General features: G+C 39.4%; 1 protein-coding gene across 1 annotated transcript; it reads left to right on the top strand.

Annotated features, from left to right (window-relative positions):
• Positions 1-237: 237 nt before the first annotated feature.
• LOC125486250 (ammonium transporter Rh type B-like) lies at positions 238-13,779 on the top strand. The gene is made up of 4 exons (XM_048612945.1): positions 238-491; positions 4,786-4,972; positions 12,247-12,397; positions 13,633-13,779. Exons 1-4 carry the CDS (start codon positions 350-352, stop codon positions 13,777-13,779), a joined length of 627 nt encoding a protein of 208 aa, XP_048468902.1. The 5' UTR covers positions 238-349.
• The last annotated feature ends 4,925 nt before the right edge of the window (positions 13,780-18,704 follow it).

Below are 18,704 nucleotides of genomic sequence, written 5' to 3'. Positions count from 1 at the left end.
TAAAATGTAATAACAAATGGAATTGCAGATTAAGATCCTAAATACAAATTTGTATTGAGAGATATTAAAGGAGATGATAAATGTTAAGTACAATTTGATTAAGGACTTAAAGGAGATGGCAAACATCTTTTGCCTGCTAATTAATTTGTTCAATGTTTTTTCATAACTTTGCATCAGATTAAGTAACAGCCCCTTGAAGATATAGGTGTGTCCAATGAACTTATCTAAAAGCAGCTTTCACTTGTGACCAAGTAATAATAAATTGGCAAATACGAGGACATTACACTTATTCATTTTATTGACATTTAATTGATAGGAAAACGTTGCTAAAATTTTTAGAAAAACCACAATGCCTCAGAAATTGAGTCCAAGAATCAGGATTAGCTTTCCTTTGCTGGCTCTGACTTTACAGTGCATAATCATAGTATTATTTGTATTATTTTTGGATTACCATGAATACAGCCCAAAGAAATACATTGCCACATATGCAGGTAAGTGTGCTTTAAACTATTTTCCTTGCAGTTAAAATGTTAAATGTATGTTTTTTTTAATGATTAGTGCTGTGAATTCCTATCCAATAGAAAATGGTTATGAATAACAAGACTTCATTCACGCTGGAACTTTTATAACTGTCACACATAGAAAATCTACGACCACACTATCTAGGTTAGCTTTCGATTTTAATGTCAGAAGGAAGAGTTCTAACATTCTACAGCACTTAGACTTCCACCATCACTACCAGGCTTTCAATACACTTAATTGAGCCTCCTTTAAGTGAAGCTCAGTAACAAAAATGTTCCCTATACCCGAAGGTGCATTGGTAGAATTATTGTAAACTATGCAGTCAAAAACAAGTGTAAATTTTGAGGTAAAGATTGGGATGCATGCATCAAAACTATCTGAAGTAACAAAGGAATTAGCACATGTTGCTCAGAACAAAAAGAAGCAGTTGTGAGTATAAAATGTCACTCCCTAGTTTGTACATATGGCCACTTCTTCATTTTCATTAGTTGATGAAGAAAAATTATAGTTTTGGAATAAAGGCAAAAACATGAGAACACAGAGATCAAGACTAACATTTCCTGAATTTTAAAGTTGTTGTTAAAGAAATGACAGACTTTGACATCAAGACTGCATTCAACTGAATGTGGCATCAAGGAGACCTAGCAAAATTTAAATTATTGGGTATCGGGGTCAAACTCTCCGCTGCTTGGGGTCATATCTGGCACATAGGAAGATGGTTGTAGTTGTTGGAGATCAGACACCTCAGCCCCAGGACATCCCTGCAGGAGTTCCTCAGTGTAGTGTTCCAGACTCAACCATCTTCAGCTGCTTCATCAATGACCTTCCTCCATCATAAGGTCAGAAGTGGGGATGTTCATCAATGATTGCACAACGTTCAGCACCATTCACAACTCTTCAGATACTGAAGCAGTCCATATTTAAATGTGACAAGTTCTGGATAATATCCAGGCTTGAGCTGACAAGTGACAAGTACCTTTCATGCCACATAAATACCAGGCTATGACCATCTCTAATAAGAGATAATCTAACCACCACTGCTTGACATTAAATGGTGTTACCATCAATGAATCTCCCATTATCACCATAGTTAGGGTTACTATTGCCCAGAAACTCAACTGGCCTTGCCACAAAAACACAGTGGCTACAAGAGCAGGTCAGAGGTTAGGAATACTACAATGAGTGACTCACGTCACGTCATACCAAAGACTGTCCACAAGGCATAAGTCAGGAATGTGATGGAATACTCCCTACTTGCCTGGATGAGTGCAGTCCCAGCAACACTCAAGAAGCTTGACACCATCCAGGATAAAGCAGCTTGCTTGATTGGCACCACATCCACAAGCATCCGCTCCCTCCACCACCGATGCCCAGTTGCAGCAGTCTGTAACATCTACAAGATGCATTGCAGAATTCACCAAAGATCATTAGATAGCACCTTACAAACCCACAACCACTTCAATCTAGAAGGACAAGGGCAGCAGATATATGGGAATACCACGACCTCCAAGTTCCCCTCCAACCCACTCACCATCCTGACTTAGAAATATATCACTGTTCCTTCACTGTTGCTTGGTCAAAATCCTGGAATTCCCTCCCTAAGGGCACTGTGTGCCAATCTACAGCACGTGGATACAACAGTTCAAGAAGGCAGCTCACCCCCACCTTCTTAAGGGCAACTGGAGATGGGCAATAAATGCTGGCCCGTCAGTGATGTCCATATCCCAGAATTGAACATAAAAGAAAATATCACTCATTGGAGTAACTAATATGCTGATGCCTGATGCTTATGTTTATGTAACGTTAGTCAAATGTAACTTTTAGCTTTTCTTATTTCCACCTATTTTCACATTTTTTTCACTTTTCTGTTAAAGTTCTCTTATCTTTCCTGTATGTCTCTTTCACTTCACATCTTCTTTGACTGACATTTGTTAAGTAGGAATATGTATGACTCACTCTCCAATTTTTTGCTACTTGCCATGGGGAATAACCCAACATCTATCTTTCCCTAATGCACAGCTAAAATCATGAATTTTTTATGTTTATACTCTGAATTATAAGTGAAAACTTTGCTTATAGTTGTTAGTTGGCAGAACTCACTGGAACAAAACTTCTTGCAGCACCACAATGTTTTTTTATGAGCCAAACATTAAAAAGTAGTTCTATATCCTATTCTAGCACAATTTCTTAATTCATAACATTGTTACAGAAGGGAAATTGCACTCGGACAGAAATATCCAATGAATTAAAGCAATATGTCTGTAGAGTCCTTGGGCAGTTTCCTTACGTTAATTATTTAATTATCTTTCGTATAGTCAGAGAAAACTACAGTGTGTATATAATTAATTAGATTGAATATGATCTCCGGTGACTGAAATTATTTATAAACTGGAAGACAAATGTTAATTGCTATAGATTAACATACAGGAGCCAACCCCATATAGTTTAAATGACTTGTAAATGACTTGTATTTCCCTGTAATTTAAGTTAAAATACATATTTTATGGGATGTTCTATAAGGCAACATATGAATAGCAAGCCAGATCACTATGGGATATGGATTTTCTCCCAGTTATATTTAAAAGACAATTAGAACAAAATCATAGGAATCCAAAGAGGTTTTAAAATGCTTAAGCATTATAAAAATAATTAAATCATCTCCAAACCAAAATGTAATGTCATCAGGTTGTAAGCTAGCTTGGCTGTGCACCTCACGATTTTAAAATTATATTGCATCCTGTTTTAAGCAATATGCATGTTTATCTAATGTTACTGGTGGCTGAAAACAGCAAAAGTAAGGCATGGAAATGAAAATGTCTGAAATCTAGGATATAAATGGAGATGCTTGAACATTGTGTTCTGACTTCTGACGCAACATGTTTGGGCGAGACTATAAAGATCAGTAGCGCACAGCAACAACTTCCAAGATATGATAAAAGCAAACCATTAGGTCTAGCGTCAAAATAATTGGGCGTGAAATTCTGGAAGTTCTGATAAGAGAAATCCACAACTGCTTCTTTTTTAAAGTCATTTTGGTATTTTAATTAGTTATATTTTGATATTTTAAGAGGAAGTATTAGAAATGGAAATTAAAACGGCACAGGAAGAATTAGAAATCATGAAATAGTTTTCAGCTATATAGTTGATATTTACATCATTATGCATTAATATTGTGAAAGATTCATAGTTACACGTCACCAAGTCAAGTTTGGAAGCATTTCTGAGCAGTTCATAGTCAGGCAAACAGGATAGCCAATTTACACAAGCAAAATCCAACAATGTGTTGAATGAGTATGAGGTGGTATTGGTTGAGTAGGAAAGTGTTAGCCAGGGCTTTGGGAGAACTATCTTCTCTACTTTAAATACTGACATTGAGATCTTCAATGTCCACCTGATCCATAGGTTTGTGGAGGATTAAGAACACAAGTTATTTGCCATTGCAGCAATTAACATTGGTACTTAGAGCATGTTCAATTCACAATGAAACCAGGATTCAGCATTAACTGCTACAGACTTTAGGCAGATTCCTCTCTCCTGGAGGTGCTGAGCTTGGAGGCAGGAGCAACAAACATAAACCTCATCACCATCTTATCTCCAATGGTATTAAGTTTGCCATGGGAAGGTGCATGGTCAACTTCCAAGCTCACCTTCAATAGAGATCCTCAAGAGACCAATTTAGGGCATCTGCTGAATGTTGGGATCCACCAAGGTGTAGTCAGTCTTGCCTGCCGTGTAGTGTGCATGAGCCAGTGTGAAACTGTGAGAACAGCTTGTCAGCTAGTGAGGGAATTGAAGGTTTGGACAAAGGCCACTCCTTTTATGACCCACTTGCAGAAGTCACTTTTCCTACTCATTAATCCTCTTTGATTCTGGGTGGCCTACCAACAGCAACCCTTTGATAAACTGACAGCCTTTGCTAGGCACGATCACTGATCCTAGAGTATTAAATCCAGGCAAAGGCTGGCCAGTGACCTCACCGATTATTGGTGTTAGATATGGTGAGTCTTCCCTGGAAGAGGCAATGTGGGTCTTTTGTTGTGTCCCTAATTGAATGACAAGACTCCCAGTCCATCAAGATTCAGTTATGGTGAAACTTCAGAATTGTATAACATAGATATGAAAGTAAATTTTGGTTCAGACAGACAGACACACACACAGACACACAAACACAGACACGGAGAGAAAGAACCTGCACTCATACAAGACAATGATGACCTTGGAAAATCTCAAAGTGCTGCATTTTCATTTTTTTTTATACAACAGCATTTCAAGATGTCAATACAATGGTCTTTCTTGGCTTTGGCTTCATGGTTACGTTCCTCAAGAGATACGGGCGGAGTGGCATTGCTTTTAACATGCTTCTTGCAGCCTTTGCACTTCAGTGGGCCACAATCCTAGAAGGTTTGCTCTTTGAATTTGAGAACTCAAAGATACGAATAAACATGACCAGGTAAAAGCTTTTTTTAGCTTATTATTATAACAGACCTTAAACTAATCCATTGTTCAGAATGTGAACACTTTCAGTAAATCTATATTTTATGTTTTTTTGTTTAATTTCACCTATTGCCTAAAGTAAATTGAATTGGAATAGTGGATAATTCTACCTGTAATAGGATTATATGAGAATACAGCCATTTTGGAGAGTTCTTGTAGAGCAGGCTTGAGCTTCCTTTGGTCAGGCCTTTGTTTTCCTTGGAGATCACCTATATTTATGCTCAACAGGACCAACTAGATTGGTACCTCCTGTTGGACCGGAAATGTTTACTTGTAAAAATAGAAAGCATTTGGAAGTTCCGGCAGCATCTGTGGAGCAAAAATCAAATTTAACTATTGTCACTCTGAAGTGGAGTCATATCAGATTTGAAACATTAATGTTGTCATATGCTGCCAGACGTGCAGCATTTCTCCAGCACTTTGTTTTTATTTCAGATTTCCAGTATTGTATTTTAATTTTAATTTTCACTTGATACTTGATAGATGGAAGTTTCAATGAGATTATTTATGATTGCAGATTTTGAACAGACTCATACGCTGGATCAACAGAGGCTAACATGTAGTAAGATTCCTATTATAATGTCTTAGATAATTCCTCTTCCTACAGGTTTCTTTAGTATAATTCCCAGTACACTGCAGAGAAGTTGCTGAACCATGGTGAATTGTGTTCAGTTTGATGAAGGAGGATAAATATATTATTGTCACTTTTTAACATGTTTATAATTTAAAAAATAGTGTACTTACATGTCAATTTAGCTTGTTTATTAGCAACAATGGTATCTGTGCTTACCATTATTCCAGGATATTGCAGACAGCAATTTGTGACAACTGTATGTGCTCAGCTAAACACAGAAATCTGGTATTAAATATGATTAAGCAGAATATCAGAAATATTCTGCATCTCTAGAGGCTCTGAGTTTTCAGTCTTTTACCAATAGAATCTATACACTAGTGATGGGAATTGAGACAAATTGTCCATGGTTTTGTAAAGTCTGTTGGACAGCCTCTCTGGTCTTGAAACATTTATGGGCTGAATTTTCCCAGCCCCTGAATAATGTGAGCAAAGGTGTGCCAGTTGGGAAAAATGAGATTCTCAACGTAGAAAAACGAAGTCTGATTTTCCACCCAATGTTTGAATTATGAGTCAAGAATCTTGTTTGTAAGTGACAAAGACTCATTCACATGCATTAACATCGCATTTTCACCTATATATGTGGTTTGCTCCACTCGGCAGAGAGCAACTAAATGCCAACAATTCCTGACATGAAAGTCAGAATTGGTACTTAGCAGCTCCAGCTCATTGCATGCTCCCCTGGGCCTCCACCTTGTCCAGCATTGCCCAACATCTCAGACCATGTTTCTTGGGTAGCAATTGCCGGTACCATCTGTTCAGGGTAGTAGACAACAGACACACAAGAGCCTCACTACATCAGCAAGGCACACCTCTGACTCAGAATACAGTTATCCACTTCAATGTTGCATTTTGAAGTGCACCAACACCTACATTGTAATGCTGCTATCAGGCTGATCCGCATCCAGGCACAATAATGTGTCTCATGAATTAGAGAAGTTGGCACCTCAGACTTCTTGCTTGCTCTCTTAGCACTCTTTCACTCTATCTCTACTCGGATGCTCTCAGCATTCCTGCTTTGCCTTTCTGCACAATACTGCGCCATACTTCATCTTGCTTTCCCTCTTATTACAGACACAAAGCCAGGCAGCTTGTTAACCTCGTCAACAGTGATCCATCTGGGGAGCAGACATGTTGCTTTATGATAATGATATATCAATGTTACACCTGCAACATATATCAGCAGCTTATACGGTAAACACACTGAATATGCTCAACCTAGTAGTCGTGTCTCAAAGTCTAAAAGGGGGAGTCCTCAGCCAGGTCAAGGCGGTCTGTGATCAGTCAATGAGTACCAGCAAAGGAAATCAAGGACATTGTTTGTCATCAGTTCAGTGACTTGGTATGGTCAGTGGATGGTTGGATCTAGTAAAGTCAGAGATTCCAGATCATTACTGTTCGGGGAGCGGCTCACAGTCAGGCCTGAGCCATAGCAAGATGTTATGCTACTCTGGACAATAGGGAAAGAGTAACACTCTCTTTGACAGGTTTCTAACAGGGTATAGCACTAAGGACGTGTACCCTGTATAACTTGATTCTTGTAGCTGCTGTTACAATGACAGTCGATCAGGCAGATAAGATGTAAAGTTGCAACACATGTAAGAACGTGAGTTTCTATTTCCAATGAGGTGCCAATCATGCCACCTTTTTGCCCACAGAAACTTTTGCTTTTCATTTCCCTCCCATTACATTTACTGTGAAGGACTATTTGCAAAAACTGGCAGTGATTTACCTGGTACACATCTGGGCTTTAAATATGGTGCCAGTGGCAAAATCACAGAAGGGTCCTGGAGGTGTTGAGGAGTTCTGCCACTGGTGAGTGTAAGATGGCACAGGAATGGAACTATCTTAGTGGGCAGCATAAAATTGTGAGAGAAAACTTGCTAGAGCTCATGGAGAGAAACATATGAAATTCCCTGAAGTTATAGTAAAATTCAGCTCAGTGTTACCATCTTGGAGTTTCATTTCCTCAGGCGAAAATTAATGCCAGAGATGTTTGGAAAAATCCATAACTGTTTTTAAAAAATTCCCATTTTCATCATTTGTATTTTTCTCTTAATCTCAGTACATATCACAATCTTTACTTCCTAGCTTGTGAAAGGATTTAAACTTAATTTATATTTCCTGTTTTGTAGTCTTTATATCTTTGGAGGATTTTTCTACATTACTGATTGACAAGTTTCTCTGCTGTGTGCCTTACTCACTAACATCTTTGGAGGTTACATTATATTAGATCAAGCATTTAAAAACTCCAAATCCCTGAGGATAAACCTGCAGAAACACTTTGGCAACATGCAGTGAATGGTGAAAGTAGTTCCTTCACTCTCCATAGGAAATTCCAAACAACAATAACCTATAATTTCAACAAATGCATTTTTAAATCAAGTTCCAAAACTACCAGCCACTACATTTATTTTGCCTCAGTTAAGATGCTTTGTTGTTAAATTTTAGCCAATTTCAAAGTGTGTTATAGCAGACAATCATTTAATTTACTGATAGTGCATTCACATTACATGCATTAATATTACATTCCTAATAATTGATTCATATAACTTCCCAAGTCCACTTCCTTTAGGTTATTAAACAAGACTGAGAATCAGGGCATGAATTAAGCTTACAACTGCATAGTGAAACTCACAAAACTTGACTTTACTCATTCCCGAAACGTCAGCTTTCCTGCTCCTCTGATGCTGCTTGGCCTGCTGTGTTCATCCAGCTCTACACCTTGTTATATTTACTCATTAGCCTTGGCTTTGTCAATTCTTCTCTGATCTGTGAAGACCTTCAACATTGAGTAAGCACCTGTCCCAAACCTTCTTCATATACGCTGCATTTGATAAAAGCTGATTCCATTTATCATTATGTTATAGTAGCTGGGTTCAAACAAAGAGTCTTAATGATTGACTATATAATGACTTATATAACTTAGTATTATGTTGTACTAACATGTTGTACTGCACAGTTGTGCAATGTGGTTTTGCCCTCCGTTGTGGTCGTAAGTGCTTATACCTAGAAGAATAGAGTAAAGACATTTACCATAAGCAAGGAAAGAAAAACAGAGATGAATCTACTCGCGTTGCTCATGTATATTTTATAGTGGACAGTTCATTGTAATATGGGCAAATATGATGTGTAGCAGCACATCGTTTACTAAATTTTGGTAAGGAAGTAATGCTTAAGCAAAGAAGAACAAAAGATGAAAATAAAAATTTGTATGGATGCAAAAACAAAAAGAAATTGTGCTAAGAAGTTGCCATTGAGAAATCTGCATGTACAAAGCTATGACATGAAATATTTCTTGAAAATTATGTGTAAACGTAAACATTTCCATGTTAGTGTCAGAAATTCTGAGAAGTTACAGCATCCCTTGGAGTTCGTTGCTATCTGTACTCCTGCTAATTCTAGACCCATACTCCTCAGATACTGATGCTATCCATGTTCAAATGGAGCAAGACCTGGATGTTGTCCAGGTTTGGGCTGACAAGTAGTAAGTAACATTTATGCCACACAAGTGCCAGCTGAATATTATCTCCAGCAAAAGAGAATCTAACCATTGGTCCTTGGCATTCAATGACATACCCATCACTGAATCCCCTACTATCAACATCCTGGGGGTTACCAAGAACCACAAACTGAACTGGACCTGCCATATAAATACTGTGGCTACTAAAGAAGGTCAGAGGCTAAGAATTCTGCAGTGAGTAATTTACCTCTTGACTCCCCAGATCCTATCCACTATCTGCAAGGCATAAGTGAGGAGTGTGATGGAATACTCTCCACTTGCCTGGATAAGTGCATCTCCAGCAACAGTTAAGAAGCTGGTTACCATTCAGAACAAAGCAGCCTGCTTGAATGGCACCACATCTAGAAACAGTAACTCTCTCCAACACCAATGCTCAGTGGCAGCAGTGTATAGCATCTACAAGATGCAGTACAGAAACTCATCAAAGCTCCTTAGACAGTACCTCCTAAACCCATGAACCCTACCACAGAAGAACAAGGGTAGCAGACACATGGGAACACCAAACTTTGCAAGTTCCCCTCCAAGCCACTCACTATCCTGAATTGGAAGAATATCAGTTGTCTTTTAGTGCCGCTGGATCAAAATCCTGGAATTCCACCCCCCTCATGGCATTGTGGGGTCAACCCACAGCAGGTGGTCTGCAATGGTTCAAGAAGGCAGCTCACCACCATCTTCTCAAGGGCAGCTAGGGATGGACAGCTATTGTTACCCACATCTCACAAATGAATAAAATAATTTTTAAAAAAGTGAATCTGTAACATTGATGTCCACCAGAAATATTTGACAAATCTGTCCAATGCAAGAGAATACTTTGTAGTTGGAAAAGTCTCAAGTTTGCTTTGAAGCCATCTAAGTGGGAATACATTTAATTGGTAGAGTTTTAAACAAAAAGGCAATATTTAATCAGAGTTGGAAATCCATGCAGAGAATTTAAAAGTGAAGTTGTACAGAATCCAAACGATGCACTCGGTAAAGCTGATTATACTTGCCAGAGAGGTATAGCTTTGAGGTGCTGTGCCCATACAGTTCTTGCCTGATCATTGCAAGAGAGGCAGCAGAATACTACCTGGTAAAGTGAAGGGCTACAGTTTAATTTCCACTTTTTAAAATAATTTGGCATAAATCAGAGAGAACTATGAGTAATGTTAGACCTTGGTTTTAGACTATCCAATGGGCTGTGCACTGAAGACTCATTCTTATCCATATTCCTAAACCTGTGAAGTTGCATATTGAATATCATGAATTTCTTTTCTCCTGATTTTCTCTTTAGTTTCAAATCAATTTGCTTCTGAAAACTGTTCTGTGAAGAAGTAAATTCACCATATTATTCATCAAAAAACAGGATTGCTCAGAAGTGTAAACAATCTCAGTTGGTTGTGGATATAGTTAGTTTAAGACAGAATTAGCAATCTAAGAACATTGGAAATGCAGCAAAATACTAGAGTGGAATTTTACCGCAGCTAAATTTACATTTAGCTTTAGGTTTAGGTTTTATTGTCACATGTACTCAATTACGGGGTACAAAGTAAAGTGAAAAGTGTACAATGCTGCCACACATGTCATTGTGGTACAAATTACGTAGGTACAAAATGTTAGTTACAGAAATAGAAAAATAAATAAGTTAGAAAGTTCAGCACTACATTTTTCTTAGTAAAAAGGTGGGAAAATAAAGAAATAAAGTTAAAAAGTCAAACATTACAGTCGTTACTTAAGCCGTGGGCCTGCAGACACTCCAAGCTGGGCTTTCCCCAAGAGGCCTTGCTCTTCCCTGCTCTGGACATGCTTTCACCCGTGCTGGGCCAAGACCCACCAGTGCTCACCAGCAGCCCCTGCTGCTGACCTCCATCAGGCACGCCAGACCTCGCCACCGCTCACAAGACTTTGACCACAACTGCTGCCTTGCTGCTGCTGTGATCCTTCATAACTGACTTCCGCTGCTGCCACCTTTCGTTGCTGACCGCTGCCATTCTTTGCCACCGGCCGCTGCTGCCATTTGGGCCCCCGCTGAGCCCCAGCTGCTGCTACACTCCAGCTTCAGATGCCTTGCTGCAGAGTCCCGGTCCGGCACTCCTCTGGACATCAATGAAGCTGTGATGCCGCTGACCACAACCAGCTGCCTCACAGCCAATCATCAAAGACCCCCAGCCGCCGCCACCTTTATGTCTGAGCTCCAAACAACCAGAGAACCAAAAGAAAGAGAGAGAAATGTGGGAAAACAAGACAGAAAAAGAAAGAAGATAAAGAAAAGTGATCAGAGCAGATGAGCTCTGGTGAGGAGCCCTACTCTGCCAGAATCTTGGATTTTACAAATTAGAAGTAGTTGTTTAGAAGTACAGAACTTGAGTATTGCAGAAGATAATACACAGTTTGTCAATACTTCTCATCTTACATTCTAGCAGGACATTTCACAAGAATACCATAAGAGGAGGCATGACAGGAGACTGTCCACTCATTGATTCATTCCAGACATTAAGAACATGTACTTGCACTGTGCCTGTTTCAACTCCACAAATTTGGTGACATTCATTTGCTGGTTCATTTCTCAGGGCAATGCACTGACCAATTAGAGTCAGAGTTAATCTGCTGTCTTAAAATTTAAACCAGTCCTGGTAGTGAACTGTTAAATCAGCATTAAGGGGTACATTCTCTATGTCAACACTCTTACCGCTCATGCAATATAAATGTCGGGTTTCCCCTTGAATTGGTATTCTTGAGAAATGTCCAGATGAGTGTACGATGAAAAGTTTAACAAAATGTGTCTTTTTTCAGCAATATTTAATCTGGAAGTGATAAGGAAGTCTCATACCATTTTGCTTTAGCACACTCGGTATGATATGAGGATCTGATTCATTTGCCAGTATTTGCACTGATACACTGAATATTGCTGCTTTAAATGAAACAGATGGTTAAAGCTGCAATATTATATCACTCGCTACATAAATACAACTTTTAGTTTCTACAGATGTATCTGAAAAGACATTGTTACAATTCATGTTGTCTTGGTATGCATCTATTTTCATTTGGTTCATTTTCATGATCGCTTATCATGGCTAATTGAACTTATTGTTATTTCTAGTGTAATCCATGCAGACCTGAGTGCAGTGTCTGCACTGGTCTCAATAGGAGCAATACTGGGAAATACCAGTCCTATACAATTACTCCTGATGGCCATCCTGGAGGTGACATGCTTCACTGCTAATAAATGGCTTCTGAAGTTTTTGTTTCAGGTAAGCAAATAGAGTGAAGGAAAAAGCTGCATTTGGGAGTTTTTTTAACGGAGATATTAATTGCATTTAATTGAAAAAATTAGAAGGGCAAAAGAAGTCTGTTCTAAGTTCTCCCCGTGTGGTATGTCAATGCTTTCTTATATCTAACGTTGTCCTGATCCAATTTCTCTGTAGGTAATAATAACAAATATTGGTACTCGTAAGTTTATGGATAATAACGTTACCTGCAGACTAGCATTCTTTCCAATTAACTTTCCTGGGTTTTCACCTCATTGCTTTGGATTAATTTTGAGGAATGATTTCATGGGCACCAATGGTCATTCGATATGTCACTGAAGTGACCCAACACCTAAGTTCAGAGACTAATTGTTGGCAGATTGAATGAATCATAGACATTTGCAGAGCAAAAGGAGGCTACTATTTGGCCTATCATTTGTTGGCTAGTCAACAAAGATCTGACTGCACTAATCCCATTTTTCAGCTCTTATTCCATAACCCTGGAAGCACTGGCTCCACAAGTGAATATCTAAATACTATTTACCTATTAAGAGAGTTTCTGACTCAACCACCCTTCAGATAATGATTTCCAGATTCCCACCACCATCTGGGTAAAAAATGCTCTATTCAACTCTACTCTTTGCCATTCACTTCTTACCTTAAATCTACACCCCCAAGAATGGAAAACTACCCCTCCACCAATGGAAAAATGCTTTCCTTTCCACCCCATCTACACAGCTCATAACTGTTTACTCCACTATCAGGTCCCCATTCAACATTCATTGATCCAAGGAAAACAACCCCAGCAAATTCAATATTTTCTCATTCCTAGACCGCCAGCCCATTCAACTTTCTGACAAATCTCGTCTACACCAACTCAAGTGCAAACACATCCTTCCTATAACGTGGTGACCAGAATTACATGCAGTGTCCCAGTTGTGGCCTAACCAATGTTTTATACAATTCCACCATAAACCTCCTGCTCTTGTACTCGATGACTCGAATACTTGCCTTCTTAACCAGCTTATCTGCCAGCCCTGTTACTTTCAGGGATCTGTGGATATGCACACTAAAGTAACTCTAACCTTCAGCACGCTCCAGGGAACTTTCCTAATATTCATAACATAGTCCCTTGCTTTGTTAGCCATCTCCAAGTGCTTTATCTCACATTTTTCTGGGTTGAATTTCATTTGCCACTGATCTGCCAACCTGAACAGTCTGTTGCTATCCTCCTGCAGTTTATGCCTGTTCTTACTATTTACAATCTGACCAATTTGTGTGTCATCTGTGAACTTTTGATCATACCCTCTACAATGAAGTCCAAAGCATTAATGTGCATCAAAGATAGCAAGGACCATCAGCAAGCCTTGCAGAACCCCACTTAAAACAGCCCCGGTCACAGAAACATCGATCTACCACTATCATCCATTTTCTGCTTCTCAGCCAATTTTAGATCCAATGTGTCTCTTTACCTTGGATCACATAACCTCTTTCTTTCTTGACTAGTCTGTCATAAGGGACCTTAACAAAACCTTTGCTCAAGCCCATGTAGGCAATATCCAATGCATTAGTCCCATCAACACTCCCTGGTTACTTTCTCAAAAAATTTGATCAAACTTGTCAAACATGGTATTCCCTCCACAATGCCATGCTGACTATTCTTGATTAATTTGTAGCTATCTGGGTGCAGATCTATTCTGTTCCTCAGAATTCTTTCTAATTACCTCCCCACCACTGGGTTAGACTGATGTAATCTCCTGGATGCAATTTAAGAATTTTGATCCCTCCCTACTTAGCATATTAAAACTGTCTCAGTTAATATTTGGATTGTTAATATCCCTATCTTGGCTGTCTTATCATTCTTATACTTCTCTGAAATTTAAGTACAGATTTGATCCTCTGTCTCTTCCTGACAGTTTGGAGACCTATACCGACCACCCATCAATGTGTTTCCCTCTTTTGTGTTTTCTACTTCTACCTGTATGGTCTCATTTGATGATGCTTCTAAGATATTATCCTCCCTCCCTGGGATAATTGACTCCTTGAGCAATAACACAACATCCTGTACTCTTCTATCTCCCTCTTTATCCTGTCTGAATATTCTATAATCTGAGCTGCCAATCCATCCATCTTTCAGCCAAGCCTCAATCGTAACTATGATATCATCCTCCCAAGTTCCTATCTATGCCAGCAGCTTGTCTGTCTTATTCCTGGTGCTTTCTGTATTAAAACATATTCCATCTAGCCTTGCTAAATTCACTTCTTTTGTACTTAACCGATATTTCTCTGCTACACTCACTCGCCTTTTAACTTCTAATTCTATAACAGCTTCTCTCCCCTCTGAACTGTTTGTCAGGATCCCATTCCCCTGCCAATCCAGTTTACAATCTGCTCGAACAGCATTAGTTAATATCCCTGCGAGGATGTTGGCAGCATTCCTGTTCAGGTGTAACCCACCTGAGTTGTACAGTTTCCACTTCCCTCAGAAATAGTCTCAATGCTTGAAAATACTGAGTTCGATGTCATGTCTTCAGCCATGCATTCATCTGCTCTGTCCTTCCATTCTTACACTAACTACTGTGCAGCACCAGGAGTAATCCAGAGGTTACTACCTTTCAAGTCCTTCTTTCCAATTTTTTTACCTAATTCACTAAGGTCTGATTGTAGGACATTATTTCTCTTTCTTCTTATGTCATTGGTTCCAATATGGATTACTACCTCTGGCTGTTCACCCACCCCGTTCAGATTGCCCTGTAGCCCTGGCACCTGGTAGCCAACATACCATCATAGAATCATAGAGTCCCTACAGTGCAGATAGTGGCCATTTGGCTCATCAAGTCTGCACCAACCATCCAAAGAGCATTCCTCCCAGAACCCCCCACCAGCTCACACTCATAACCCCACATTTGTCATTGGACAATCCATTTAGCCCGCACATCCCTGAACACTATGGACAATTTAGCATAGCCAATCCACCTTACCTGCAGGCTACCATTCCTGCCTCACAGTGTCAGGGACCCGAGTTTGATTCCAGCCTTGAATGACTGTCTGCACGGAGTTTGCACATTCTTCCCTTGTCTGTGTGGATTTCCACCGGGCGCTCTGGTTTCCTCCCACAGTGCTAAACACCGAGCCACCAGGACTATCGTGGAGTCCTGTCTAATGCCACAAGAGTACCTGTTTACTGTCGCACCTCACTGGGATAGTGCACTGAAAATCATGCCCCGATATTCCCGGAGTTGTAACAAAATGCTAAAGTTTTTTAAAATAAATGTGCAGCATTCCCAAATTTACCTGTCTTTTAGATTCAGGTTGACATAAGGCATGGACTAGGTGTCTGTGCTTAATGGAAGTTACTATTTATTACAAAACGAAAAGATCTAATTACAGGTAAACAATTATGAACTATCAACATATTACTCCACTAGTCAAAACTCTAACCCACTTATAAAACTTCCTCTACACACACATACAAAAACATTGATGATATGAGTGGAGGGAAAACAGAGAAGGCAGTTCAGTGTGTCCTGTCCATTAGGTTTTCTGAGATGTTCCTTTTACTGATCAGGACACTGCTCCTCACATCTCCTATGTTTCCTTCTGGGAGTGGCTAATAAATCTCCATTTGGTAAGGCATCTGTGCCATATCTTCACCCAGAATCATTATATCATCAGAGATTCTCGAACCTATCCACTTACTACCACCCTCTCTGTCTCATGAGTGCACAGGTGATCCCCAACAGAAGTATAAGCTCGAAAACCTGGAGCTCGGAGGCACCTCTTGTACAGGGTCACACCCAGATTTCCAGGAACATTGAGGATTTACCAAATAATGAAGAATGTGCAAATCACAGGCCTGAGCTTCTCAGACAAATTTTAATTGAATAGAATATGGATCTTTGCTTTTATTTTACCCTGATGCCTATTTAAGTATAGACCAGAAAAATCTTACTATTGTTTACATCGCATAAACAACCATAACGCATTTTCTATCAGATGAAGAAATTTAGTTTTGCAGTTCTAAAATCTGAATTATCTATGTAAAGCATTTAAGCTATAATTATGGTCTTAACTTAAATAATATCTAGTCAGAAGACACCAGAGTGAAATACCAACAATTACTTACCACTTTCCTACAATGTCACGTTCTGATTCTTTTGAAGCAGTTTAGTCTCTTTTCTCTCTGCACTCACAGCCCCCTTAACCTCACTGTCCTTGCTACCGAGTCTCACACAGATCACTGTCACTCTGTCTGCTTCTGGGATGTCTCTGCTCTTTCTATTCCCTTTAATCTCACTGCTGACGCTTAAGTCCCACAAATGTCCACCTTCTGCTTCTGCATCCTCAATTTTCCAGCTCCTCTAATTGATGCTGACTGCCTGTCTCGGGGACCTCATGTCAAAACATTGACTCAACTCTGTCCTTACCTGGATTGTTTTGGACAGCAGTAGCAGGAAATTGGTCGTGGAACATCAGCCATTGTTAATTTCCTCCATTTGATGCATTAGGGTTAGGGTTATGGATGATGACCTACAAGCTAATGGAAGGAACTAATTCAGGGATCTTCTTGTTGCGTTTACCCATTAAAATATCTGGCATTGTTTTGCCCATTGAATGATGAATGACATTCTACAGCTATGTTCTTAGTAAAGCAACCAATTTGCATTAGAAATCTAAGCTTACAAATTTAGTCAAGGCCCAATTTCAGATGAAGTACAGTCAGTACACCCCCAGCAGCATCACTCTGTTCCCATGCTCCCTGAGAGCTTACCTGTGGGCTACAGCCAGGGAGGCTATCAGCCCAGAGATAGTAGGAACTGCAGATGCTGGAGAATCTGAAATAACAAGGTGTAGAGCTGGATGAACACAGCAGGCCAAACAGCATCAGAGGAACAGGAAACAGGAGTATAAGCCGATCAGTACCTCCAGGCTGCCTCATCATTCAGTTAGACCATGGCTGGTGTATACACTCCAGTTACTCTGAAACATTAAGCAGTTTAAGCCTCCTCACCAGAGGTTAAAGAACAAGAGGAGGTCTAATTGAGGTATATAAGACATTAATGGGGATTGGCAAAATGGCAGATGATTCCCTTAATGAAGCAATCTAGAATGAGGTGTCATTGTTTTGGACTAAGGCAGATTTAAAACAGAGATGAGGAAGCAAAGGATAATGAATCTGTGGAATTCACTGCCCCAGAGTATAGTGGACACCAGGACACTGAATAAATTTAAGGACGAGATAGACTGATTTTTAAATAGTAACATGTCAAGAGGTTACGGGAATGGGTAGGAAAATGGAGTTTAGGCCAAGATGAGATCAGCACTGATCATATTAAATGGTGGAGCAATCTTGCTGAGTTGCCTACCCCTATTCTTACTTTTTGTGTCTTTAGCTACTAACTCTTGCTGCATGTCCCTTGATTACCTATCCTCCAGGAGGAACCAGCCAAAGCATGTACAACTCATAATGGTGAGCACATTATGCATATACCAGAAACTGGAGACTCAAGGTATAGCTGAGGTTCTCCAACCTTAGGTCCTATTTTATTAATTTCAGCAAGTAGCTATGGTTGAAGGATGGTCTAATCAAGGTGTATGAAACAATCAGGGATCCATTAGGGTAGATTCAGAGAAATTATGTCCTCTGGTGGGGGAATCTACAAAAAGAGACATGTTGGTGTTAAGTAAAGAAGTATTAAATAAAGTAAAGGCTAGTGGAAAACTGGAACTCTGTTAAATTGTAAATCATCCATTTATTAAATCTGGAGTCAAGCTATCTTCCGCAACTGTTTATTTGCATTTCATAGTTCGACACAAACTCCAAGTTACATTCTCCCCTTTCTCACCAATTTTATTTACTGGGGAAAACCAGCCCTTTTTTTAATATATCCAAAAGTTCTTTGACACGCAACTGTTTTTTTTCCAGTCACTACTGACATTTTTCATCTATTAACCACCACCAGTAAATCACCCATGTTTTCCAATGGATTAATCTGCATGTAAAGCCTGTTAAGGACAATGCAGATTAGCAAAAGTGAAGGAGGGGTAGGGAGTGAGCTAAGTCAAATGAAAATCAGCTATTAAATCTACACCTTAAAGAGCATTAGCTGCTGTCTATTATCTCAGGAGTATGGGCTTAAAGATTTCATCATTTACAAACATTGTCACTCTCTGCCACAAAAGGCTGTGAGTGCCAGTTCAATTGCATTTTCAAGATGAAATAAGAAAGTTTAGAGTGGCAGGCTGTTATGGGAAACAAGAGTGAGTAACTAGAGTTGGGGGCCACATCAGCCATGATCTAATTGAATGG

The sequence above is a fragment of the Rhincodon typus genome, chromosome 27 (assembly GCF_021869965.1).
Source record: "Rhincodon typus isolate 14 chromosome 27, sRhiTyp1.1, whole genome shotgun sequence".
In the NCBI taxonomy this organism is placed as follows: domain Eukaryota; kingdom Metazoa; phylum Chordata; class Chondrichthyes; order Orectolobiformes; family Rhincodontidae; genus Rhincodon; species Rhincodon typus.
Note: the sequence above shows the minus strand (reverse complement) of the source record. Positions and strands in the feature narration are given on the sequence as shown.

Bases quoted from the DNA above. Each gene is read 5' to 3' on its own strand.
- LOC125486250 (XM_048612945.1), top strand. From the start codon at position 350: ATGCCTCAGAAATTGAGTCCAAGAATCAGGATTAGCTTTCCTTTGCTG. The intron at 492-4,785 runs GTAAGTGTGCTT...TTTATACAACAG, and splicing joins ATACATTGCCACATATGCAG to CATTTCAAGATGTCAATACA. The intron at 4,973-12,246 runs GTAAAAGCTTTT...TGTTATTTCTAG, and splicing joins ATACGAATAAACATGACCAG to TGTAATCCATGCAGACCTGA.